Here is a 27,421-nt window from a genome sequence, read left to right on the forward strand (position 1 = left end):
CAACTATATTTGTAACAAAAGTAAGCAAGAACTCAAATTAGGTTACAACAATCATTGCTAGATGTGAAATCAAAGAAAAAGGATTCTCCACTGCGGCATTTTTATACTGCAAAACCTCACTCCAAAATCGAACAGTGTTAGTAGTGTTATTCCACCTAACAAAGTTGATATTACGCCATTCTTGCAGTATACCGACTATTAAATTGCCACTAAAACCCAATTATTTGGCTACATCCGCTAAAGCATTATTTTTATTCACTTTTAGTGTTTCTTCAACATTCAGCATTGACATTTTTTTCAGGATCGTAACGTTAGTTGGCAGTCTTTGTTGAATTTCTTTTATGAGTTTCAGACTAAACTGAATGCATCTCTTCTTCAAATAAACTTTATTTTCTTCAGACAAACTTGACTCAGACAATTTATGTTCAAACATAAAGCTAAGGTTCGGATTTCCGTACATACATTCGCTTGGAACTGGTGTTGTCAACAAATCAACAGTTGGATAAACTATGTTTTGTGCGAGTGACTGTATGAGAAATACAAATGTATCTAGTAATTTAGTGGGGTCATTGTCTTCTCCTACAAAAGCTTTTATTGCTGTTTGTACGTCTTTTAAAGCATGTTTAAGGTAAAACATGTAAAGATGATTTGATCATCACAATACATCATGTACAAAAGATCGGCAGTGTAACAATTGTCTTGAACCACGGCAAGTGAAAAATGTAGCTTTAGTTCTTCCCACTGCTCCAGAATTCTTCGTATTGCTGGTTCAATTGAAAGCCAACGTGTTGCACAGACCTTCAAAATTTTTAGTGGCTGGTTTCCACAATTTATTGTCTCATAAACCTTTTTATATTCCTCTTGTCTTTTGGGTGAAATGGAGAACCAATTGTAGGTTTCCCGTACAAGAAACTCTATGTTTCTAGGTATGGTATTCACTGAGGCGTGCGAAACTGCAAGCTGAAGAGAGTGACAAATGCAACGGATCAATACCAAATACTTCAAGCCATATTCTCTCTTGAGTTGTTCGAAAAGCCCATTGTTTATTCCAATCATTGCAGAAGCATTATCTGTGCCAATTCCTACCATATTAGCGATTGGAAGTTTGAGATCTTTCAAAGAATTCACAAGAACAGCAGCCAGACTTCTTGCATCTTCAGTTTCTACTACAGCGAGTTTGAGAAATGCTGATCTAATGGTTTGGTTGTTTACACTATAGTACCATATAACGATACCTAGCATTTCAGATATTGATACATCTGTGGATTCATCTATTAGTACACTGTATTTTCGGTTACCTATATCTTCAACCAATGATTGTGTAAAATACGGACCCAAAACTTCAGTTATAATGTTAGTGCACTTTGTACGATGTAATTGCACATTTTTAGCACCCTCATCACCGGGAAATACCTTCTTGCACAGTATTACTAAATGATTTACAGCTAAAATAGAACAATGTTCAGCAATAAATAAAGAAAGGGCGCCTCCGCTCTGCTTGATATTCTAACTGTAGTTTTCGGAACAATTTTCACAGGTAAGGTGGTTTGTGTTTTTTTAAAATCAATTTTTTGTTTATGCTTAATAGTTTTCGAATGCTTTCTAATATCACACAATTTAGCATAAAACTCTGTTGCACATACTTGACATCTTACCTTGGATAAGTCTCCAACGACTGGTTTCAGCCACCCATTGAATTCAGGATCTGCTTCCCACGCGTCCCGATAGTTTTGAGCGTACTGCTTCTTCTTCTGCGGTAAATCCATTATGTAAGCCACCACAACATAAGTTTCAACAATTTATAATCACTGAAAATACATTAAAACTCAGGTGAACTAGAGGTCATGAAACAATCTACTCACTCGGTAACTCGATATCAGTCCTATTGTTCATTGTTTGAAACGTAATAATGTCTGAGATACCCCCACCGAATTGTTCTTGCGTTACCACTGTGCATATGGTAATAATTTGACTGCGAATTAACATTTCGAAAAATTAGAGGTTGCTGGACAGAAATGTATTTTATTATACTTAATATTATGTATGTTGTTTGTCAATTCGGAAAATAAAAGGATTCAAAAGTTGAAGAATTATAGGTCAATACGCTAGCGGGTAATGAATGATGAATTGTTCTATGGTCAAGGTTTTCTTACTCTGTAGGCAATTCCCACATTCAGGTTTACTAAATGCTGAACAATGCTACATGATCTGCTAAGAACTTAATTTAACTTAGTAAATATAGAACAAAGTCAGTGTAGTACCCATTCTACAGTTAAAATCTTAGTTTTGTTAATGAAAATACTGGCCCAAAATAATTTTAATTTGTACTTCAAAAGTCGTCAGTACTCCAAAAGTCGACAGATAAGTCGCTAAATAATTTCTGTCACTAAAAAGTTTTTTTTGGTCGCTAAATTGGCAACACTGCTGCTGACTTCCTACGAACGCTAAAGTGCGGTCTCTCCTGCCAACAATGCTTTCTGGTGCAGACAATCCCTGCTACCATTGCAAAATGTATCAATGCATGGTCTTTCCCACTCTTTTGTTAAAATGTATCCATACGCAGTCTCTCCCGCCCTTTTTAAAATTATATCAATTTGTGGTCTCTCTAGCCGACAATACTTTGGTGCAGACATTCCCTGCTACCACAATTATTTCCAACATGAGAAATATTAATTATTCTTACTTAATCCTATTAATAAAATATAAACATTTTTCATAAATTGTGGTTTGACAATAGACAATAGAAATATACGCGTCTTACACCGCGTATGCCAAAATGGCGTTATCCACTGGTGCATGTGCAACTGTGGTGTACCACGGGCGTTAGATGATATGGGTGAAAGACAGCTGTGGAGATGTGGATGGGTGAATATACGTGCAGCTCTTGAGCAACTAACAGCCCAGATGAACTAAGTGGCTACCAACAGCACCTCCTCAACAACTGCTCAACGAAAGTTGCTGCGTATGGGCATCCACACCAGGTGCCTGGTTCATGCAGCCATGATGTTCTTCATCGGCGACGAAGGCTGGAATTTGCCGATAATAGCACAGCTGGATGTCATTGAGTGGCGACAGGTGGTCTTTTCAGACGAATCACGTTTAAAAAAAAGTGGCTCTGAGCACTATGGGACTCAACATCTGAGGTCGTAAGTCCCCCAGAACTCAGAACTACTTAAACCTAACTAACCTAAGGACATCACACACATCCATGCCCGAGGCAGGATTCGAACCTGCGACCGTAGCGGTCGCGCGGTTCCAGACTGTAGCGCCTAGAACCGCTCGGCCACTCCGGCCGGCGAATCACGTTTCATGCTCCATCGGACGGATGGCCGTTGGCGTGTACGGTGAACGACCCAGGGACAATCGTTGGAAGGGTCCAGCCCAGAGGAAGGGACGTTATGATCTGGAGAATGTTTCCGTGGCATTTCCTGGGTGATCACGTCATTCTAAAATGCGTAATGGATCAACACAGGTATGCATCTATACTTGGGGACCATTTTAAGCCCTCCAAGCAGTTTGATTTTTCCTCGGTACGATGGTGTCTACCAGCAAGACAACGCAATGTGCTCCCAGTGTTCGTGCGTGGTTGGAGGAACACCAGGATGACTTTACCGTACTCGCCTGCCTGGAGTTAAAACCCAATCGAGAATCTGAGGTAGCACCCCGATCGACCTGTTCGCACCATCGAACCTCAACCGATAAGCCTAGCGCAGCTGACCACGACACTGGAGTCGCCTTATCCTTGTCGGTACCTTGCAGAACCTCAACTACTCTCGTCCTGCACGTCGTGGCGGTTTGTTTGTGTCGGCTCGATGGTGATGGTTGTCCCAGTCTGGTTGACATGGAACAGTGTCTGTCTATCGCGACGACTCCGATCTGTAGCTGTTAAACACAAACTCCTCGCTTGGTTGATCAGTTTCAGACACCATCTCCCTTACACTGATATCATCGTATCGATGTAGCAGCACACCGGAATGTGTAAGCAGCGCTTGTTTAAAATTGAAGCACCGGTGTTCGAAGTCTGTCTGTCTTCTTTACTTCGAACTCACAGCGACTGCACCACTCGGTACCGCAACAGCTTCCTTGATCTGAAACAATTAACCAAAAATGCTTCGCGTGTTCTCTATAGACTGATAAGCTTACGCGAACTTGGTAACTTTAGTTCTTATGCCCGGTTTGCGAATGATTGTTCAAACGCGGATAATAGGATATCTTGAATTACAAAGGCCATCACTCAAGCCGATGCCACATCATAGTTTTGCGAGGATGTTGATTTATTAATATAGTGTCGCTAAGGAGTCGGTACGGTGTTAATTCAACAACTAATACGACGTAGTTCCAGAGATAAAATACTCTTCTGACAACGTACGGAAAGCGTCGTATTTCGGTGTAAACTTGCTGTTCACTGTTAATAAAATCACTAAATCACCTCTAACTTCTGCGTTCTCTCAAGAAATAATTAATTTCCCAATTACACAGTAAATTTCCATTAAATGACATAGCCGACACGAAGCATTGCCGTTATATTGGAGTTTATTGAGCTTGTAATTATTTAAACCTGCACTGAAAACACACCGATCTGCCATTCAGGGTCTTGAATCTCTTTGCATCAGCGATTCTGCCACTGACTACAGCTTCCGACAACACGACGTAAGTTCTTCGTGATTACGTGTAGCTGTTTCCCACCCAAGGCTAATAATAGAGCTTACGTCAGCGGTTGGTATATTGCTGTGTCCTTTGATGTTCGTGACAATCACAGATCACGAAGGCTGAGTCCCACCGTTAATCAGGTATCACACGATTTACTTTTCTTTCACATATAATACCTGTTCCGTTAACTGGCTAAACCGTAAACGTTATTTTACTTCAGTCGAAATTGTGACTAGTACGTCAAGTCGATACAGGAAAACTTTTAAAACTTCAGATCGGTGTGAAACAATCTAATAGCGTTCAATAGGCTTAATAATATTGCGACGTCTACAATCGAGACTGAATGAACGTCTCCATTGCAGTGTTCAATTGTATTCGCAGCAAACTTACAGCTCGATGTGGCTACAAGTCTCTTCTTGTATAAATGTTATCTCTGATATATTTATGGTCTGGGGTTCAACCTTCGTAATGAATATATCTTGAATTATTTATTTAAAGTTTCAGGCTTCGTATCATCTAATAGTCTTTCATTTAGTTCTTTCCTTATAATAAACGTTATTAGTTACATAGCATTCCTGTTAGTCAAACTTGCAATAGTATTAATTTCGTTGTCAGTAGCTCCCGTCAAAGTCAATATAACTAATTTTGCTATTTCTTTTGCTACCAAAGAGCTTTTATTAGGGGTTCCATATTTGGGGTGTCACAACGTCCGTGCTGTAAAAGATGCTTAATCACGTTTTTGACAGGTGGACACATTGATGTGACTAGACGGTGTATTTTTCAATTTCTGTCAACTGCAGCTCTTAAAAACAAGAGGCGTGTAAAGAACGCCAGTTTATTGAAATCTAAGAGTTTTTCTATCTTTCACACTGTGGAGAAATGATTACTTCAAGCTGCTTCCACAGAATCCTATTGTTTCATTATTATTTGTATTTTATTCCTATAGGAGTCTGCGGAATGAAAACCGAAGACCGGAACAACAACGCCCCCTGTATTCGAATCGCCGTCCTCGGAGATGTCGGTGTGGGAAAGTCCGGTGAGTACTGGCACACGTTCATTCACCTTCACTGTTACTTCCACAAACTTCTCTAATATCTTCTTGTTGTTTTTCTTCTGTATCTACACAGTTTCTTTTTCACTTTTGATCAAACTGCGCTTAGTAATGTAACTAGCGTGTGATTATCTTAATGAGACTACAATCCTAGCTCATAAATTCCACCTTGTTCTTTACATAAATAAGAAATGTAGGTCCAGCGCAGCGGTAATTACAGGAAAAACAATCCCAATATGCTGTTGCAGATATCCTCATCTGACAGTCCACAACCACCCAATTCACTTAACTAATACACTACAACATCTTGGACTAACGCCCGATAGGAAACTAAATCGGAACACTAGTGTACTCAGCATCCAAAAGTAGGTCCTCAGTTTAAAATTACTGTACTGCCAAAACCACCGATATTCATAAAACTTACATCTACCGCACCCTTATCTGTGCCAATGTAGTATGGGTTGCCATTCATCCTACATTGAATCGCTCCATCGAAAACCTTGAAAGACAGGCATTCTGCCTCACGTGAGCCCCAAAACCCTACAGTCTTCCTCATGTCTGCTTACACAGCTCCCTCAACCAGCTCCACCTTCCCTTTATCTCCCAACAATCCACGTCCCAACCTAATTTCATTTGCCTTCTCTTCCCAAAACATGAACACATCCCCGAATTCTAACCTTTGTTATGTAAATGGAAATGAACAAATCCATTATTTTGTTCGACCTGAAAATAAGCAACACTAATAACAAGCACACCTTAGAAATTCATAGATAACCGACCACAACCGACACCATAATAAATCACAATTTTTGTGACCAAAATTCAAAAAATATACATTCTTGCACCGTATGATAAGCAGATATATACACCTACAACTCAGACCAGAAGTCGCAAACAGTTAAATAAGAAGACTAGCGTATGGCATATGAAAATGACCTAGATTAAGGCATAAAAACCAATCCCAGATACCATCCTATACAACAAAAGATAACATTCATACGAGAAATAAAAAAATTAAAAAATAAAAACACATAAGTACCTGCGAATAAATTAAATGCTACTTTAGAAAACAGATCTATAAAACTCGTTTTCAAAACACCCAACAGCTTCAGAACAAAAATCCATTCAGCAAATGCCACAATATCAAAATACTCGTATCACGGAATATATGTATTTAATTCTTGGAACTGAGAGAAATATTACATACAACAAATGTGACGTAACATCTAAATCACATATAGAGAACAAATGAGAAATTCCAACACTAACCCATCAAATTTCTTTCTACATCTAAAAACCCATAATTACGAAACAGAAAATATGGAACAGAAATCCATACACTACACAAAATTCCAAAAGGAATCAGTATGAGTATTTCAGAAAAATAGAAATTTACCTACACACAGAAAACAGCCTGCAAGATATCGTAAACCAAAAAACGGATCTAAAACATAAACTCTATTTAGATAACTTTATTAGAATTTTTAAACCATAAACTAAATTGAAACATACACCAAAAACTATGGAAACAGCAGCTAAGACCACTATATCCATGGTATAGATAAGCAAAGGTAAATATACAGCTTCTCTTGATCAAGCTACAATGTTGCAGTGTAGAACAAATCGTCAAATCTTACACAAAATTATTCGCAACAGAAGAGAGTAAGATAATTACAACAATACACAAATCCACTATATAAATACGTCATAACACTTTAATGTAAGTAAACTTTGATCAAATCAATAAGCTGTCAGAATAGAAACGATTGTCAAATCTTATGAATAACTTATAATTAATCGTAAGCAAGCAAATTTTGATAAGACACAGATGCAGTAAGTACATACGTTATGAACAACTTAACGTAATTATACCTGTGTACACATTCTATGTAAACTAGCAACTAAGAGAAGACATCCACACTGTGTATAATGGTTGAAGGTTATGCTAGAAAATGCAATAGCTTAGAAATAGGCTAATAATACAAAAGAATAATAAATTCTAAGCAGCTAATAGGAATAAAAGATTCATTAAAATAAATCCTGTTTGTTCAAAACCCTGCCGGCTTCGGGTGGCTACATTCACTTTCACATTTACACATTCAGTTTTAGAATTCACTGGTTGACAAAAAGAGACAAATCATGTGATGTTGATTAAGGAGACGTAAGTGAAAGCACTGGAAGGGGCAAAGTGGTAAGAGGTGAATGTACCAATGTGCTTACATATAGATCCAGTAACCTAGTAGTAATTTCACGCTTAACTCAAAAGTAGTCATTTGCACCATTTTCATATTTCCACACACTAATTCCACCTAAAAGGGCTCTAAATTGGGGATGAAACATGAACATTGAACATTAACTTATCGTGCACGTGTTAATATTTGAACACAGAAGTTATGGCCAACGGGGCACAGTGATGTTGTACACACGAAAGCATAGAAGATATTACAAGCTACGCAAATTATCACATGTTTATACAACCATGCTGTCAAATTACAAAAAAAAAAAAGAAATTATGACATAATACTGAAGTAACGTAATAGTAGTTTTTCTGAATTACATACGCACTTAATTACTGATAGCTGAAAAGAAATAGTGTTGAACTTTTGTTGTGATTGAAAGGGATCAATATTTGGTACATTATCTATTATACAGGTCAAATTAAAAATGTATGCATAAATGTGGCAATGAGTGTAAAGTAACCTACTAAACCAGTCCGTTAAAGCTTTGGAGTCTGGATTAATAAACAAATAGAGAAACGTTAAGAAGGCGATTTTAATCCTCCAGTTATTCTACTCACTGTCTCTCCACGTGGGTATAACCCATAGAATGTTGCGAAACTGTCAGAGAAGGTCTCCTATTGGATGTTGTTCAACTTGAACGTCACACGGACTTCGATTTCGGTTATGTGTTCAAAGTGTTGATCAGTCAGGTGAATTTCTGCCCTTTATCGTTATGTGGTAAGTTCGTATTGATAACATGAAGCGTCGCCAGTAGTGTTGATTTGCTCCAGAAAAGAACTGTTCATGGTGTGCATTTCAGTCAAGTCGTAGCAAGCATCCACCCGTCGTTGTTTTTGCTCGGTAGCCAGGACCTGTTGATCGAACTTCGCACACACTTTTGTCTTCTTCAAAAGCTTCTGGGAAATGTCTCGAACATTTGATTTAGCGGTGTTGCTTCATTGCCATTTGTGCCACAACATTGCCACACAACGTTCGCATGTCTGTTAGTTGGTAATGATGACGACGTGGTGGTGTGGGCATACGATAACAAGGTCTTTGCGCTCAAACTAAAATTTCTGAGGAAAGTGTGGATAAAGGCAGTAAAATTATTGTAATGTGAAGTGCAAATGATAACAGAACGGAAGTCCTATAAACGGTCTTGTGAAACTTTGAAAAATTGTACAAGACTGTGCTTAAACTGATATACAATATTTTTAGCGCAACGCAATCTGACTTTCAAAAATCCCTGCGAAAGAATGGCCCTGAGTAACATTAAACTATACCTTTCAGAAATCACTTACCTCACAAAAAACTTCATTACTCGAACTACTGCAGTACAGCGAGCGCCACTACTGCCAGCTAAATAAAAGATTCAAACTACGGAAGGCACTAACTACTGATAGGGATAGTTAGGAAATGAAAGATATTAATAGAGACCAAACAATGTATTTACCTTAGTATCATCAAAAGTCGTAATATATATAGCGGTTCATGACAAATTACAAAACTCCGCCATCTCTCTCCCCACATCCACCACTGCTGGCGGCTCACCTCCAACTGCGCAACGCTACGCGCTGTTAACATCCAGCTGCCGCTGCCCAACACTACAATGGCAGACAACAATGCAAACTAGCCACAGACTGCACACAGCACAGCCAGTGATTTTCATATTGAGCGCTACGTAACGTTGCCAATAAGAAAACATAAACAGCCTACTTACACTTGTAAAGCAACAAAAATCACGGTGTCAGGTAAAAAACTTAAAAGAGAAAGGGAAAAAGGACTGGAATTAATTTCAGATAATACAGCTGATAGCTATGTTGGGCAGATCGCTGACATAATACGAATGACGCCAGTCTCAAACACGATATAATTTCCAGTCTAAAATCTTCGGCCAGAGTCCAGATACTTCGCAAAATTTTAAAACCCTTAACTGCATTCGTCTCGTTATCAGTTAAAACAGAGAGCAGATCCCCACCTAAATTTACCTCTGTCCAAAATATGAAACAAACTGAGTTAAAATGTGGCGTATAGGGATTCACATACCACAGGCATCTTACCTGGGGCGTCCTCTCACCAGAGTAGGGAGCCGACTGTTAGGAGAGGTGGGTCAGGATCGCTGGAGTAACTGACGTGCGGAACACCACGGCCAGCCAGTCGCCTTCACCAGCCACAGCTTATTGTACTTCAATGGCAGCCTCTCTTCCTCCCACAACTGCATGAATCTCTGGCATCAGTGAAATGACAGCTTGCAGAGGGATGCCACAGTCTATCACGGCATATTCCCAGCAGGCGTCCCAGGTACTTGGTCTACTTCTTGGTTTCCCCAAATTCCCACATGTTCCAGTATTCAGAATAATAGTTTCCCTATTGCTGGAGAAAGTACGGTTGACCATATGTTGGCTGGACCTTTTCCTCTGATGGGCACTAATGGAGCAGACGAGAAACTATTTGCTCTGAAGACGCCTCATCTGCTCCAGCGCTCTGCGGTTAATACAGCCCATTCACGCAAAACGAAATGTAATATCTGCAGCACGATCCCTCTTATAATTCGTCAAGTACAAATTGACTTTGGGCTCACGTAACAGCCAATATAAAGATCTGCTCCAACCTTGGAGTAAAGCTTCAAAATCGCCACACCCATCTCTAAAAGCCAATTTTTCTCGTGCCTGCCTTTGGGTCCCTTTGTTCGTTGTCAAATATGAAAAAGCCTTTCCACTGGTGGCCGAACAGCAAAATAGAATGCAGACGCATTTGGAGTGGACACACACAGACAGTGCAGAAATTAAAACCCCTCTTTTAAGCTCAAGCCTCCAACCGTCGACTGGTCAGTTTCCACTGACGAGTTGTTGTTAGTGTTCCAGGGCTTGAGGATGATCAAAACACGGAGGCGGCATCAACAAGCAAATAACACTGGACAGGGAGTTTAATTACCGACTTCACATTATCAATAGTTAAGGAAAGAGAATCGCACTTGAAACGCTACTCTGAGGGCCGATCGGAAAGGATAAGAGTGCCGGGAATTTATACTATTCCTTGCGAATGCGGCAAGAATTACGTGGGCCAGTCTGTGAGAACCGTTGCCGACCGCTGCATCGAGCACCAACGCCACCTGAAATATAGGTATTTGGAAAAATCAGCGGTGGCTGAACATAGCCTGCTTAACAAGCATAAGATTTTTTTTTGAAGAAACCAGAGTAATAGCTCACACATCGAATTACTGGGACTCTGTGATCCGGGAAGCAGTCGAAATTAGACTTAGCGATAATAACTTTAATAGAGACAACGGCTATGCACTTAGCAACACTTGGAAGAGTGCACTGGATAAAGAAAAATCGCAGAGAAAAACTTCTCGCACTTTACCTCCTGATTTAAGGGATGGCGCTGCAAGCAACGCGGGATAGCAACTACATCTATGGAAGTAGAGGGCACCACTTCGCTACGCGCCGTATCGCTGACGTATTGCAGCCAATAAGAAGCCGTCTTTTGCATATAAAAGTGGGAACCTCGCTAGTTCACGACAGTCAGTTTTAGCCCTGACGACGACCATGGAGGTAGTGGTCGAAAGCTCGGAGATTTATCCTGATTTGACGCGGCATGTACACCGAGAAAGTTTTACCCAAGGATAACACCAATTCGATATCTACAACAGTGTAATATGGTCTTCAGTCGGACGACTAGTATGATGTGACTTTCCATTCTGCTCTATCCTGTGTAAGCCTCTTCATCTCCGACTAACAACTGCACCCTACATCCTTCTGAATCTGTCTACTGTATTCATCTCTTGGCCTGCCTGTACGATTTATACACCTCCTGCATCCGTCCAGTACTAAATATATCTCAGAACGTGTCCATCAACCGGTCGCTTCCATACATGGTTACACACCATACAAATGCTTTCAGAAAAAACTTCCTAATACTGAAACCTATACTCGATGATAACAAATGTCTCTTCCTCAGAAACGCTTTTCTTGCCATTCCCAGTCTACATTTTATATCCTCTCTACTTCGACCATCATCAGTTATTTTGCTGCCAAAATAGCAAACTCATCTACTAAATTAAGCGTCTCATTTTCTGATCTAATTTCCTCAGCATCGCCTAATTTAATTCGTCTACATTCCATTATCCTCGTTTTAGTTTTGTCGGTGTTCATTTACTCTTTTCGAGACACTGTCCATTCGTTCAACTGCTCTTCCAAATCCCTTGCTGTCTCTCATAAAATTACAATCTCATTGGCAAAGCTCGAAGTTTTTATTTCTTCTCACTGGACTTTAATTCCTGCTCCAAATATTTCATTTATTTTCTTTATTGCTTGCTCAATATACAGATTGAATAACAGCAGGGATAGTCTACAGCCATATATCACTCCCTTCTCAACCAGTGCTTGCTTTCCATTCCCTTCGATTCTTATAACTGCCGTCTGGCTTCTGTACAAATTGTAAACAGCCTTTCTCTTCCTGTATTTTATCCCTGACACCTTCAGAATCTGAAAGACAGTATTCTAGTGAATACTGTCAAAAGCTTTCTCTATGTCAATAAATGCTATAAATTTACGTTTACCTTTCCTTAACCCGCCTTCTATGCGAACTCGAAGAGTCATTATTGCTTCGCATTTTCCTGCATTTCTCCGGAATCAATACTGATCTTCAACGAGGTCAGAATCTACCAGTTTTTCCATTCTTCTGTGAAGAATATGTGTTAGTATTTTGTAACCGTGATTTATTAAACTGGTAGTTCGCGAATTTTCACACCTGTCAGCGCCTGTTCTTTTCATTTTTTTTGGCTTGGAATTATTATATCCTTCTTGAAGACTGAGAGGTCTGACTGTAAGAAGATGAGATCATCAAAATCCCCATCAGCCGGCCGAAGTGGCCGTGCGGTTACAGGCGCTGCAGTCTGGAACCGCAAGACCGCTAGGTCGCAGGTTCGAATCCTGCCTCGGGCATGGATGTTTGTGATGTCCTTAGGTTAGTTAGGTTTAACTAGTTCTAAGTTCTAGGGGACTAATGACCTCAGCATTTGAGTCCCGTAGTGCTCAGAGCCATTTGAACCATTTTTGAAAATCCCCATCCATTACCTTCCACTGCATGCACATGACTAGTGGCGAGAACAGCCGAATGAAAACAATTGATTCAGTCAGTTGTTTGAAAACAGTCGACTCATTTGGTTGTAGTTTTAAGGATGAGTTGAATTATTCATTCATTGTTATAAATGAAATAAGCGTCGTACATTTCTTTTCATCATTTAAAATGTGTTAATATAATGCTGTTGTTTCAGTGGTTCCAGATGAAAGAACTAATTAAGGTGATGTATCGTTGGGGTTACAAGGTTGAATAAAAAAGTTCCCTTAGGGTACTTGAAGAAGAAAGGAACATGGTCAAATTGTGGTGACTCTTTGAGTTCCGTTTTACTCAAAATGCGCGATGAAATCCATCAAATAAAAATCATTGGAATCTATCGGTTAAACACTTCTTAAGCCTTTTGTTTTAATGGAATTTACGGGCTACGTACATACAAAATCATAAGCACGCTTTCCTATTTATAATTCACAGACTATGAAAAGCGTCAGATACAGTTTTTCACGGGTATGAAGAAGTACTATGTCAGATACAGTTTTTCACAGTCAAACTATGGTATTTCAGTTTCATCAATAAGCCTATTTCTAGCCAAACTGTAAGCAGTTAGTAACCGAGTTCGCACCCCTTTGGACCGTTGGTCGCGACTATTGGACTCCCATCATCCCTGGCGCACTCAGTTCTGAGCAGGAACAATCGATCGGTTTGGTGTTATTAAGTCATTGTAGTTGACTGCGTGACTGCACTCCGTTATCACCTATTAGCACTGTTGCCATCGCTCTGATATTTGTTTTCTATTTAGTGCCAAGAAGTAGCTTTTAGTTTAGTTGTCGTGCTCGGGCAGCCTCGTAGTAAGCGGCTTGTTTCACGGTAAGAGGGAAATCCGAGTTCGAGTCGAGGTCCTGCACAAATTTTCATTGTCATCATACGATTACGGATTGTCCAGATTCGCAGCTGCGAATACATTTCATGTACCACCATAGTGTGTCTTCGATTAGTCTTTTAATTTATTAAGGGGTGTTGTGCTACTTACAACTAAATGTATCATCAATCCGAAAATTGTTCTGACGAACGCTACAGTGCTTTGCTAGGCATGGTCCTGTTGGATGTGTTATGCTTTTGCTTTCCTCTGGCCTTTGAACTGACTTACCCAACCAGTTATGGGGGAAGGGGGGGGGGGGGGGCGTGCAGTTTAAGGCGAATTCCCACCACAGTGCATCTTGACTTTTTTCCATCACCAAACATTGCCCGAGGTAAACGAAGTTACGAGTGACAGACAAAAATGCTAAAATTGACCGGAAATCGAACATGAGACCTTTGGTTTTGTAGTCTGGCACTTAATCAAATTTTTTTCTTCAAGAAAACAGCAGAAGCACCAGTTGGTGAAACCAAAAATTAACCCTCTTCTTGTCCGTTAAAATGAAAGATTTAAGTTACGAAGGCAAATCGAAAGATATTTCATACTGCTTTGGGTGAATTAATTGGGAAAAAATCGTACGTGAAATCTCATTCTTGGATTAAAACAATAATTAAATGTCTCTGAGAACTCTATAGGTATTTAAGATGCTTCTTTTAATGAAACTCCTTTTCACTGATGTATTCTATGTAGTCTTCTACCACTGAGGCAACGAGCCACACGTGGGAATGTTGACACTTTTGCAAACCTCTTCGCATATTTGTCCTCTTTATATCACATGAGATTAACGATTTGTCACGACAAGAAAAGAAAAGATGAAAACATAGCTTTTGTCAGATTCGGAAAACAGTCCATTAAATCTCCGAATATTAGACCTATGTCTCTTCTCTGACACCTACACAGAGCTACAGTAGTAAACTGGAACACTGCGTTAAAAACAGCGAAAATGTTTTCATAGATACAATAGTCTTAAAATGACAATCATTTCTATTAGTCTTCTGAGAGAAATTAGTCTCTTATTTAGACCTTTCGGTGTGGACTGTTCTCAAGAGAATAGTCTTGGGTAGAACGAATATCAACACTTTACGTTCTACAATTAGAGGCACGAAATTTTAGCAGATAGTATTCTGTGGTAAAAATGAAAACAATGAATTTATCCATCAACGCGTTGACAGTAGACATTGAGGTTTAGTTAATGAAACGACAAGAGAATAAACACTTGTGGTTGAGAAATAGCATTAGCGGTTGGTGTAACAAGTATTGGCATCGGTGTGAATAAAGATTGAGTAACAGAAGTAGGTACTAAGGGCAACACATTCACACAGCTATTTTTAGCAGTGAATCGAAATTAACACCAGACACAGCGACCGTGAATCACTTGGTCACCTCTCAAGATGATAATGAATAAATAAATAGAACGGTAGTAGAAACTGGTAATAGAACACAAGACAAGGAATGTAAAAGTAGTAGTTTTGGCAGAATGAATCACTGTCAGTGATAAAGACTAGTGTAAATAAAAGAGAGTGGAACACTGTTTCTTAAGTTCTACGACCAGATTTCTGCTGAATGTAGTGAACAAACGACGATAGAATAAGATACATTCGACACGAAAGGAGGAAGAGCCAGACATCTAGCAACAGAAACTGATCCCGGTTAAAACTTCGTGATCCGGAACACAAGACCGACACTCAGAGGAGTAAAATCAAGAACGTGGCATGTAAAACGTTTACACATTAATGACTTAAGAAAGAATAAAAAAACTGAAAAATCGATCAGGTAACAAGAAACATACTGCGTATAAGAGTCGAAGCCCGTTGAGCAAAATAATAAGTAAGGAAACATAGTAATATCCAGAGGCTTATATATAAAGAAAACGTAGCTGTTGAAACCTGTGAACCCCTCAGGAGATGTTCCAGGTTATCGATGAAAGAATGAAAGACGACATCGAACCCCTAAGAGAATTAATGAATTAAAACATACAAATAATTTAAAATAAACAAAATATTGTTTTTAGTGCTATCCGAACATAGCACGGCATCGAAAGTGATCAGTATCACATAAAATGTCACAGAAATGGGCGGTCCAAGAAGGAATCTTTGGGTACTCTTGACTGGCGCTTGCTCGATGAATTATGGAGCCACACGAGTGGTGAAATATGAAAAGAAATCTAAACCTGAGACAGGATTCATGGGCACTTCAGTGGTAATGATAACTTTGTTCCTTCACTATGTTTACTTTCAACGTAATAGGCGCAACCTAAAGTGGTCAAAATAAGACCAAGGTTCATAAGTATGATTTCTAGAATTTTCGTTAACTGGTGGTTACTGACGAACGTCGACTACAACCACAAAATCGCAGAAAAGGCGATCTATTTCTAAACTCGCATTATACATTTTAAGGATTCATAACGGGCACGGATTAGATTTCATTCAAATACCAACTAATGTTCAGTGCCAAGAGGCTAAAGTTAACCACTGTGATAACATTTAAACAGGAGCCGATCTCTTCATCATCATCATCATCATCATCATCATTTAAGACTGATTATGCCTTTCAGCGTTCAGTCTGGAGCATAGCCCCCTTATACAGTTCCTCCAAGATCCCCTATTCAGTGCTAACATTGGTGCCTCTTCTGATGTTAAACCTATCACTTCAAAATCATTCTTAACCGAATCCAGGTACCTTCTCCTCGGTCTGCCCCGACTCCTCCTACCCTCTACTGCTGAATCCATGAGTCTCTTGGATAACCTTGCTTCTCCCATGCGTGTAACATGACCCTACCATCTAAGCCTGTTCGCCCTGACTGCTACATCTATAGAGTTCATTCCCAGTTTTTCTTTGATTTCCTCATTGTGGACACCCACCTGCCATTGTTCCCATCTACTAGTACCTGCAATCATCCTAGCTACTTTCATATCCGTAACCTCAACCTTGTTGATAAGATAACCTGAATCCACCCAGCTTTCGCTCCCATACAACAAAGTTGGTCGAAAGATCGAACGGTGCACAGATAACTTAGTCTTGGTACTGGCTTCCTTCTTGCAGAAGAGAGTAGATCGTAGCTGAGCGCTCACTGCATTAGCTTTGCTACACCTCGCTTCCAGTTCTTAGACTATGTTGCCATCCTGTGAGAATATGCATCCTAAGTACTTGAAACCGTCCACCTGTTCTAACTTTGTTCCTCCTATTTGGCACTCAATCCGTTTATATTTCTTTCCCACTGACATTACTTTCGTTTTGGAGATGCTAATCTTCATACCATAGTCCTTACATTTCTGATCTAGCTCTGAAATATTACTTTGCAAACTTTCAATCGAATCTGCCATCACAACTAAGTCATCCACATATGCAAGACTGCTTATTTTGTGTTCACATATCTTAATCTCACTCAGCCAGTCTATTGTTTTCAACATATGATCCATAAATAATATGAACAACAGTGGAGACAGGTTGCAGCCTTGTCTTACCCCTGAAACTACTCTGAACCATGAACTCAATTTACCGTCAACTCTAACTGCTGCCTGACTATCCATGTAAAGACCTTTAATTGCTTGCAAAAGTTTGCCTCCTATTCCATAATCTTGTAGAACAGACAATAACTTCCTCCTAGGAACCCGGTCATATGCCTTTTCTAGATCTATAAAGCATAGATACAATTCCCTGTTCCACTCATAAGACTTCTCCATTATTTGCCGTAAGCTAAAGATCTGGTCCTGACAACCTCTAAGAGGCCTAAACCCACACTGATTTTCATCCAATTGGTCCTCAACTAATACTCGCACTTTCCTTTCAACAATACCTGAGAAGATTTTACCCACAACGCTGATTAAAGAGATACCTCTGTAGTTGTTACAATCTTTTCTGTTTCCATGTTTAAAGATTGGTGTGATTACTGCTTTTGTCCAGTCTGATGGAACCTGTCCCGACTCCCAGGCCATTTCAATTATCCTGTGTAGCCATTTAAGACCTGACATTCCACTGTATTTGATGAGTTCCGACTTAATTTCATCCACCCCAGCCGCTTTATTGCACTGCAATCTATTGACCATTTTTTCCACTTCCTCAAATGTGATCCTATTTCCATCATCATTCCTATCCCATTCTACCTCGAAATCTGAAACATTACTGATCGTATTTTCACCTACATTGAGCAACTCTTCAAAATATTCCCTCCATCTGCCCAAGGCATCCACAGGATTCACCAGCAGTTTTCCTGACCTGTCCAAAATGCTTGTCATTTCCTTCTTACCTCCCTTTCGAAGACTGCTAATTACACTCCAGAATGGTTTTCCAGCAGCTTGACCCATAGTATCCAACCTGTTTCCAAAGTCTTCCCACGATTTCTTCTTGGATGCTGCAATTATCTGTTTGGCTTTGTTTCTTTCTTAAACATAACTTTCTCTGCCTACCTGGGTTCTGGTATGTAGCCATTTTTGATACGCCTTCTTTTTCCTTTTACAGGCTGCCTTGACTGTATCATTCCACCAAGCTGTTTTCTTCATCCTACTTTTACACACTACTGTTCCAAGACATTCTTTAGCCACTTCTAGTACTGTGTCCCTGTACCTTGTCCATTCCTTTTCCAATGACTGTAATTGACTACATTCAACTAACTGGTACCTTTCTGAGATCGCTGTTATGTACTTGTGCCTAATTTCCTTATCCTGAAGTTTCTCCACTCTTATCCTCCTACATATGGACCTGACCTCTTGCACTTTTGGCCTCACAATCCCAATGTCACTGCAGATTAAATAATGATCAGTGTCATCAAAGAATCCCCTGAATACACGTGTGTCCCTCACAGCCTTCCTGAATTCCTGATCTGTTATTTTATAGTCAATGACAGATCTGGTTCCCCTGCCTTCCCAAGTATACCGGTGAATGTTCTTATGTTTAAAAAGGGAGTTTGTGATTACTAAGCCCATACTGGCACAGAAATCCAAGAGTTGTTTCCCGTTCCTGTTGGCCTCCATATCCTCTCCAAATTTACCCATAACCTTTTCATACCCTTCTGTTCGATTTCCAATCCTGGCGTTAAAATCACCCATGAGCAGAACACTGTCCTTGTCCTTTACTCTAACAACTACATCACTGAGTGCCTCATAAAAACTATCCATCTTATCTTGATCTGTCCCTTCACAATGCGAATATACTGACACAATCCTAATTTTCTTGCTAGACACTGTCAAATCTATCCACATCAGTCGTTCATTTACATACCTTATTGCAACTACGCTGGGTTCCATTTCTTTCCTGATGTAAAGCCCTACACCCCATTTTGCTATTCCTGCTTTGACTCCTGACAGGTAGACCGTGTATTCTCCCACTTCCTCTTCTTTCTCACCCCTTATCCGGATGTCACTACCAGCTAAAACGTCCAGCCCCATCTTACTTGCAGCCTCTGCCAGCTCTACCTTCTTCCCAGAGTAGCCCCCATTGATATTAATAGCTCCCCATCTCATTACCATTTGTTTGCCAAGTCGTATCTTAGGAGTCCCTGGTTTGTCAGTTAGAGGTGGGACTCCGTCACCTCCAAAGGTCCGAGGCATTTTGCTCTGATTGTTGCCAGCATCATATTTAAAGTATCAGGGAAGCAGGTTGCTAGCCTTACTTGCCCCGAGTCCCATTGGGTTTTACCCCTAACGGGAGGGACCAACCGGTGGATTTGATAGTCTTTGCCGTATGAGCACAAAGGTGACCACGACTCAGAATATGTCCGAGATGCCCAGCCTTATTCCAAAGTAACTGGTATCCCGACTGTCGGGACCACTTACTTGGCCACTCATACCCTCTTGGTGGAAGAAAATTCGTTAGATACGACGCCATGTTAAGTACTTACCTTGCGAGTATGAGAAGACAGGTATTCGAACAATATTCTGGTAAGGAAGCAGAAGCCAGAAATGAAAATACTCTACGAAAAATTAGCAGATAGACCTTCTATTGCTCCAGTAAGTGAGCTAGTGTTATAGTAGACACACACTCAAAGGCTCCAAATCACCGTGCGATTATGTAAGTTTAGGTCTTCCGTGGTTCTCAGTGTTTCGTAAACTCCATATGAAACTGAAAAAAAAATTTGTCTGAATATCTTGAAATGAAGCTAATTTAAATTCACTGTCAGCCATTAAAATTGCAATACCATGAAGGCTGTAGGCAACAAACGTCAAATCAGCGTAAAGTTGTTTTCCTACCTCTCCTTTCTCTGAAGCAGCGAAAGTTTTCAGAGAGGGGGTTCAACTGAATGAAGTTGAATGACTTGTATGTAACAAATGCAGACAACAACCGCCACAAGTGGACAACACTTCATTTGCTGGTGGTAAGTGATTATGTTTCCGCACTTGATTCGTGCTTGGAAAAGGAAGTGCCCATGTTCAGTACAGAGAGCTGCATGAGAATAATAGACATTTTTTCTACCACTATCAACTAAAAATTATACAACGGGGCTTGTGTCTGACTGGTATTGAAGATCGACAATATCATTTTGTGTAATCATTCTCAGCATAACTTGGACAAAAATTACTGCAAGATACTTTAAATGACTGATAATGTATCTCAAGGCCGCTTTGCACTGTGTTCAAAGAGATATGAATGACTGAAAACGGTATATGTCATTTCGTTTCCCAACTATTCGTTGCTGGCTTCTCTGTTCATGCCATTGAATATTCTGAGACATATTGAATGAATACATGTGAATATGTGTCAATTTTCGAGACCAGAAAAGTACTCTGTAAATGATAACAACAGGTCACACACACTAGTTTAATCTTATTTACAGCTAGCGGAAAATAAGTACACGGGCAGACACTTACAGAATAACTAAACTCTGCTGCGCAGAAAACGGAAAACAAATTGGAAGCAATAGAAGCACCATTACATTTTCTACTCTAGCAATCGAATGTTGTATATGTACGTCTTTTTGGGAAGTTCTGATTTGAAATACAGATCGCTGGTATCTTTCATAGAACATCTGCGTTTTACAATACCGACTTAAACGCAATTTGTGTGCACGTAATTAAAAAGTAGAAAGGTGCATATACGAGTTAGAGCTAGGCTCTGCCTTTAATATTAGTAAGAGAAACCTGGTCAGGTCTTGCAGAAAGTGTCATCACTTATGACTCTATGCTGTTCATTTTTGGAACACAACCTACGACCAGCTTAGAGACAGAAGTGATGACACTTTCTGCAGGACCTGACCATCATTTGGCAGGACAATGCTCAAGCACGTACAGTGCAAGCTGTTACTGATTTGTTTGACTGATGGGGCTGCTAAGTGCTATACCACCTACTGCACTCCCCTGACTTAAGCCCTCGTGAGATCAACTCGATTTCTAAACTGAAGGAAACACTTCACGGCATTCGCTTCAGAAGTGCTACAAATTCGTCGGGCAATAGACCGCGCCGCTCGAACTGTCAACACAAATGGCGCTGCTAAGAGTATCCTACGACTTCCACATCGCTGGTAACGTGTTATACACAATGCTGGTGACTACTTTGAAGGTCAGTAAAACTTTGAAACACGCATCTCTTCTTAACGAGATGTAAATAAATAGTTGCCACTATTAAAGTTCCAACCCTCGTATTCGAAGAGACAGATTTGTGCACCAATTGTCCACATATAGAGTGTGCACATTTCCCAAATAAGTTCCCACAAGTGTTGTCACAAGATTGACAGTAATTCCCAAATTGTATCCATTGACAACTGTGTCACACTTTGCGCCAGTACAAACTAAAAATTCACGTATAAATCCGATATCTGCAATGAGGGTGGCCGCCCAACCCGACGACGTCTGGACGAGGCTTCACTTTGGTTTCACCACATGTTCAAGACCCTCACGACAGCACTCTTCGAACACCCGACAAATCGTGCAGGTTTCGAAATGCTCGTGCCGAGCGTCCGGGCCATCACAGTATGCCCTCGTCAAACTCAGATAGATCGCTCGTCTTCCCCATTCTTGATACGAACAGTGCACTCAATGATACTACATGAATCGTGCATGTGTCCGACTGGCAGTCATTCATCGTCAGGTGACGCTGCTATCGCTTGGACGGATTTACACCGATAGAAGGTCGATGGTCATAGTGATCTGCCTGATCAGTGTGTGTGAGTGTGTATGTGTATAACGTTTGCATTCGTGACACGCTCAGTTCCGGTTGCAGATACAGAATGAAGAATAAATGAAGCACTTGGAGATGGGCATGCGATTGCTCATCCAGATTCAAGACAAAAGTTTCTCTAGAACAATTTGATCGGGAGCATTTTGAAAATACGTGCATGAAAATAAGGATCTCGCAGCGCTGTCACATCGTGCAGCGAATCGGAGTGTGCAGATGAATATGTATCACTCCACATTACCGTATCAGCCGTTGTAGCTCATTGAGAAGCCGGCCGGTCAGAGTGACCGAGCGGTTCTAGGCGCTACAGTCTGGAGCCGCGCGGCCTCTACGGTTGCAGGTTCGAAACCTGCCTCGGGCATAAATGTGTGTGATGTCCTTAGGTAACTCAAGTTTAAGTAGTTCTAGGTTCTAGGGGACTGATGACCTCAGATGTTAAGTCCCATAGTGCTCAGAGCCATTTGAACCATTTTGAGAAGCCGGCGCGGTAGCTCAGCGTGTTTGATCAGAGGGCTGGTGGCCCTACATACACTCCTGGAAATTGAAATAAGAACTTTATTGACACATTCCTGGGGTCAGATACATCACATGATCACACTGACAGAACCACAGGCACATAGACACAGGCAACAGAGCATGCACAATGTCGGCACTAGTACAGTGTACATCCACCTTTCGCAGCAATGCAGGCTGCTATTCTCCCATGGAGACGATCGTAGAGATGCTGGATGTAGTCCTGTGGAACGGCTTGCCATGCCATTTCCACCTGGCGCCTCAGTTGGACCAGCGTTCGTGCTGGACGTGCAGACCGCGTGAGACGACGCTTCATCCAGTCCCAAACATGCTCAATGGGGGACAGATCCGGAGATCTTGCTGGCCAGGGTAGTTGACTTACACCTTCTAGAGCACGTTGGGTGGCACGGGATACATGCGGACGTGCATTGTCCTGTTGGAACAGCAAGTTCCCTTGCCGGTCTAGGAATGGTAGAACGATGGGTTAGATGACGGTTTGGATGTACCGTGCACTATTCAGTGTCCCCTCGACGATCACCAGTGGTGTACGGCCAGTGTAGGAGATCGCTCCCCACACCATGATGCCGGGTGTTGGCCCTGTGTGCCTCGGTCGTATGCAGTCCTGATTGTGGCGCTCACCTGCACGGCGCCAAACACGCATACGACCATCATTGGCACCAAGGCAGAAGCGACTCTCATCGCTGAAGACGACACATCTCCATTCGTCCCTCCATTCACACCTGTCGCGACACCACTGGAGGCGGGCTGCACGATGTTGGGGCGCGAGCGGAAGACGGCCTAACGGTGTGCGGGACCGTAGCCCAGCTTCATGGAGACGGTTGCGAATGGTCCTCGCCGATACCCCAGGAGCAACAGTGTCCCTAATTTGCTGGGAAGTGGCGGTGCGGTCCCCTACGGCACTGCGTAGGATCCTACGGTCTTGGCGTGCATCCGTGCGTCGCTGCGGTCCGGTCCCAGGTCGACGGGCACGTGCACCTTCCGCCGACCACTGGCGACAACATCGATGTACTGTGGAAACCTCGCGCCCCACGTGTTGAGCAATTCGGCGGTACGTCCACCCGGCGTCCCGCATGCCCACTATACGCCCTCGCTCAAAGTCCGTCAACTGCACATACGGTTCACGTCCACGCTGTCGCGGCATGCTACCAGTGTTAATGACTGCGATGGAGCTCCATATGCCACGGCAAACTGGCTGACACTGACGGCGGCAATGCACAATTGCTGCGCAGCTAGCGCCATTCGACGACCAACACCGCGGTTCCTGGTGTGTCCGCTGTGCCGTGCGTGTGATCATTGCTTGTACAGCCCTCTCGCAGTGTCCGGAGCAAGTATGGTGGGTCTGACACACCGGTGTCAATGTGTTCTTTTTTCCATTTCCAGGAGTGTAGTTTGAAAAACTGTGTGAAGCAGTCAACTATCAAACTGAAAAGGTGCCATGTGACGTCCCCCCCAGACCAAACTCGAAGAACAGAAGTAGAGGGCTCGGACACCAAACCTACCTCCATCATGGAGCTATGGTTGCTTTTTTTAATTTTAGACGTCCGTTCCCTTGTTCTCGTCGTTTGTAAGCAGGACATCATTTTGTCACATGACAGTAGCCTACACACGACAGGGGGATCCATTCTCGTCGTTTGTAAGCAGGACATCATTTTGTCACATGACAGTTGCCTACACACGACAGGGGGATCCATTAAACTGCCTGCCTATGTCCTCCGACCGCTCAAAATCAAAACTGATCCTGTCAAGTTCGTGTAAGACGGCTTACTGAAGGAGTACACAAATAATGAATATGTCGACGTTCTTTAATTGCTGGGTGCATCCGATAACCAAGCTGTTGCTGCTCGTGCGTATGCTGCACGGTACCCTCAAAGGAGCCATGCCGATAAGAATATTTTTTCTCGCCTGGAGCAACGCTTTCGGGAAAACGGCAATCTTCGTCCACAAGTAATGTACAGAGGTTGTCCGAGGACTAGACGTACTCCACAAACAGAGGAAGCGTTTCTTGAAACCGTTCACGAGTGGCGTGGTGGAGTGCCCCTGATATTGCATGGCAGTTCCAGATATCTAGCCAATGGCCTTGCCGCAGTGGTAACACCTGTTCCCGTCAGGTCACCGAAGTTAAGGGCTGCCAGGGGCTGTTAGCAAAAGAAATGCACTTAGGCCAGTTGACTTGAAGGAGAAGTAGCAGCACAAGTCATGAAAACTGACAACGCCTGGGAGAGCGGTGTGCTGACCATGAGCCCGTCCTTATCCGCAGTCTAAGGCTTGAGGACGACACGGCGGTCGGTCGGTATCGTTGGGCCTTCAAGGCCTGCTCCGGAGGTGTATGTTTTTTGTTTTGAAGTTCCAGATATGTCAAAGGGTGGTTGTTGAAGTGTTGTAAGATGAAGAACTGCATTCGTAAGTTATCATTAGACGTTAACTCAACACCAGAGGCCTCAAGACCGCATTCGACGAGTACAGTTTTGTGAACGGTTTTTGCTCCAAGTGGAAGAAAAGGAACATTTTATAAATAACGTGATACTGACTGACGAATCTCTCTTCACCTGTGAAGGTCTTTTGAACCTCCAAAACAGCCATTATAGATTGGAACACAACCCATATGTCTCACCCGTTAACTCAACACCAGAGGCCTCAAGACCGCACTCGACGAGTACAGTTTTGTGAACGGCTTTTGCTCCAAGTGGAAGAAAAGGAACATTTTATAAATAACGTGATATTGACTGACGAATCTCTCTTCACCTGTGAAGGTATTTTCAACCTCCAAAACAGCCATTACGGATTGGAACACAACCCATATGTCTCACCCGTGAACATGTCTGCACGCTTTGGTATAAACCTGTGGGCTAAAATCGTTAGAGGAGTGCTTTTGGATCCATACCCATTTCTGAACAAGTTGAATGCGCCCCTGAAAGCTACATTTCTTCGTAATACTTTCCATGACGCATTAGAGAACGTTCCACTTGGTGCTCGGTAACAGCTGTGGTTTCCGTGTGGTCGTTCACCGCCACACTATGGAATGGAAGTGCGTAACTATTTAAATGAAGTGTTTCCAGCGAAATGGACAGGTTGCGGAGGTCCAGTGTTACGGATTTTAAACCAGTGTAGTTTTATTTGTGGGGGCACTTAAAAGAACAAAATTATAGCACTCAGCCGATGGATGTACACGGCCTAATAAGTCACGTGCATGCTGCTTCGGCAATGGTGGAAGCAGGTCTGTTTCGTATGGTGCAGTTATTCGTACATGTTCGTAACGGCTCTGTGAAGATAAGCCTGGACGTCACATTTAAAGAATGGAATTATTGTGCGAAGCGTGAGGTACAATCTAGGGCAGCATACTTGTAGTCTTTTATGTACCTCGCTGAATACAGACGATGTTACTGTATCCACTGTTATTTTTTTTTTTCTGGCTTCATTCGTCTCATGGTAAACAAACAGGTCGTTTACGTCTGCAAGATGTTCATGTCATGTCTTAATGTTTAACTAAAGGTAACAGTAACAGAAAGAAATCCACAATATACCTCTGTACGTAGTTACAGCGTTACCAAAACCTCGTTCTTTAAATAGAATTTATATTAAACCTATAGCTGGAACTATGTTTTGCTAGATACGCTTTTGTCTTGAGTTGGGATGGGCATCACATACCGACCGCGAAGTATGGTATTTTTCTTCATCCTATATACGTCGTTACCGCTGTTGGCATGACGACTGCACACTACAGTATACTCGTGTGTCCTTAGCAGTGAAAGAGTTAATGGCGGTGACTGTGTCTTAGTATCAAAGAACCGGTGACTGTATCTTTCAATAAGTCAATGTAATGCCAATTGTTGATCGTGCTGTCCAGGTCTATCTTGTTGCAGACAGTATTAAAATTCCTGTGTACGGTATAAGTCTTGGTTGACTACGGTGTCTCTTGAAACACCAGATGTTTCAGCTACCTTGGTTACGGAAGCACGAACCATTCTAACATCAACAATTTTCGCATGTTCTAATATACATAACTCTCACAAAATGGACTCACAACAACGTAGGACACGACTGACACTTGCAACGTACTCAAGACACTGCATAGGTATCGTTCGTAATCAAATACACTAAAGACTTTAAAATTGCTGCACCAAGAAGAAATGCAGATGATTAACGGGTATTTATTGGACAAATATATTATACTAGAACTGGCATGTGATTACATTTTCACGCAATTTGGGTGCATAGATCCTGTGAAATCAGTACCCAGAACAACCACCTCTGGCCGTAATAACAGCCTTGATACGCCTGGGCATTGAGTCAAACAGAGCTTGGATGGCGTGTACAGGTACAGCTACCCATGCAGCTTCAACACGATACCACAGCTCATCAAGAGTAGTGACTGGCGTATTGTGACGAGCCAGTTGCTCGGCCACCATTCACCAGACGTTTTCAGTTGGTGAGAGATCTGGAGAATGTGCTGGCCAGGGCACCGGTCGAACATTTGCTGTATCCAGAAAGGCCCGTACAGGACCTGCAACATGCGGTTGTGCATTATCCTGCTGAAATGTAGGGTTTCGCAGGGATCAAATAAAGGGTAGAGCCACGGGTCGTAACACATCTGAGATGTACGTCCAGTGCTCAAAGGGCCGTCAACGTAAACAAGAGGTGACCGAGACGTGTAACCAATGGCACCCCATACCATCACGCCGAGTGATACGCCAGTATGGCCATGACGAATACACGCATCCAATGTGCGTTCACCGCGATGTCCCCAAACACGAAAGCGACCATCATGATGCTGTAAACAGAACCTGGACTCATCCGAAAAAATGACGTTTTGCCTTTCGTGCACCCAGGTACACCATCGCAGGCGCTTCTGTCTGTGATGCAGCGTCA

General features: G+C 41.8%; 1 protein-coding gene across 1 annotated transcript in view; it reads left to right on the forward strand.

The window, feature by feature from the left end:
• LOC124593812 (ras-like protein family member 11B) overlaps positions 1 to 27,421 on the forward strand; it is a 388,002-nt gene that overhangs the window by 34,512 nt on the left and 326,069 nt on the right. Inside the window, exon 2 of the mRNA XM_047132160.1 lies at positions 5,597 to 5,686. Within this exon, the coding sequence (XP_046988116.1) occupies positions 5,597 to 5,686 (90 nt within the window). The remainder of the gene's footprint in view (positions 1 to 5,596; positions 5,687 to 27,421) is intronic.

Source organism: Schistocerca americana, chromosome 2 (genome assembly GCF_021461395.2).
Source record: "Schistocerca americana isolate TAMUIC-IGC-003095 chromosome 2, iqSchAmer2.1, whole genome shotgun sequence".
Lineage (NCBI taxonomy): Eukaryota > Metazoa > Arthropoda > Insecta > Orthoptera > Acrididae > Schistocerca > Schistocerca americana.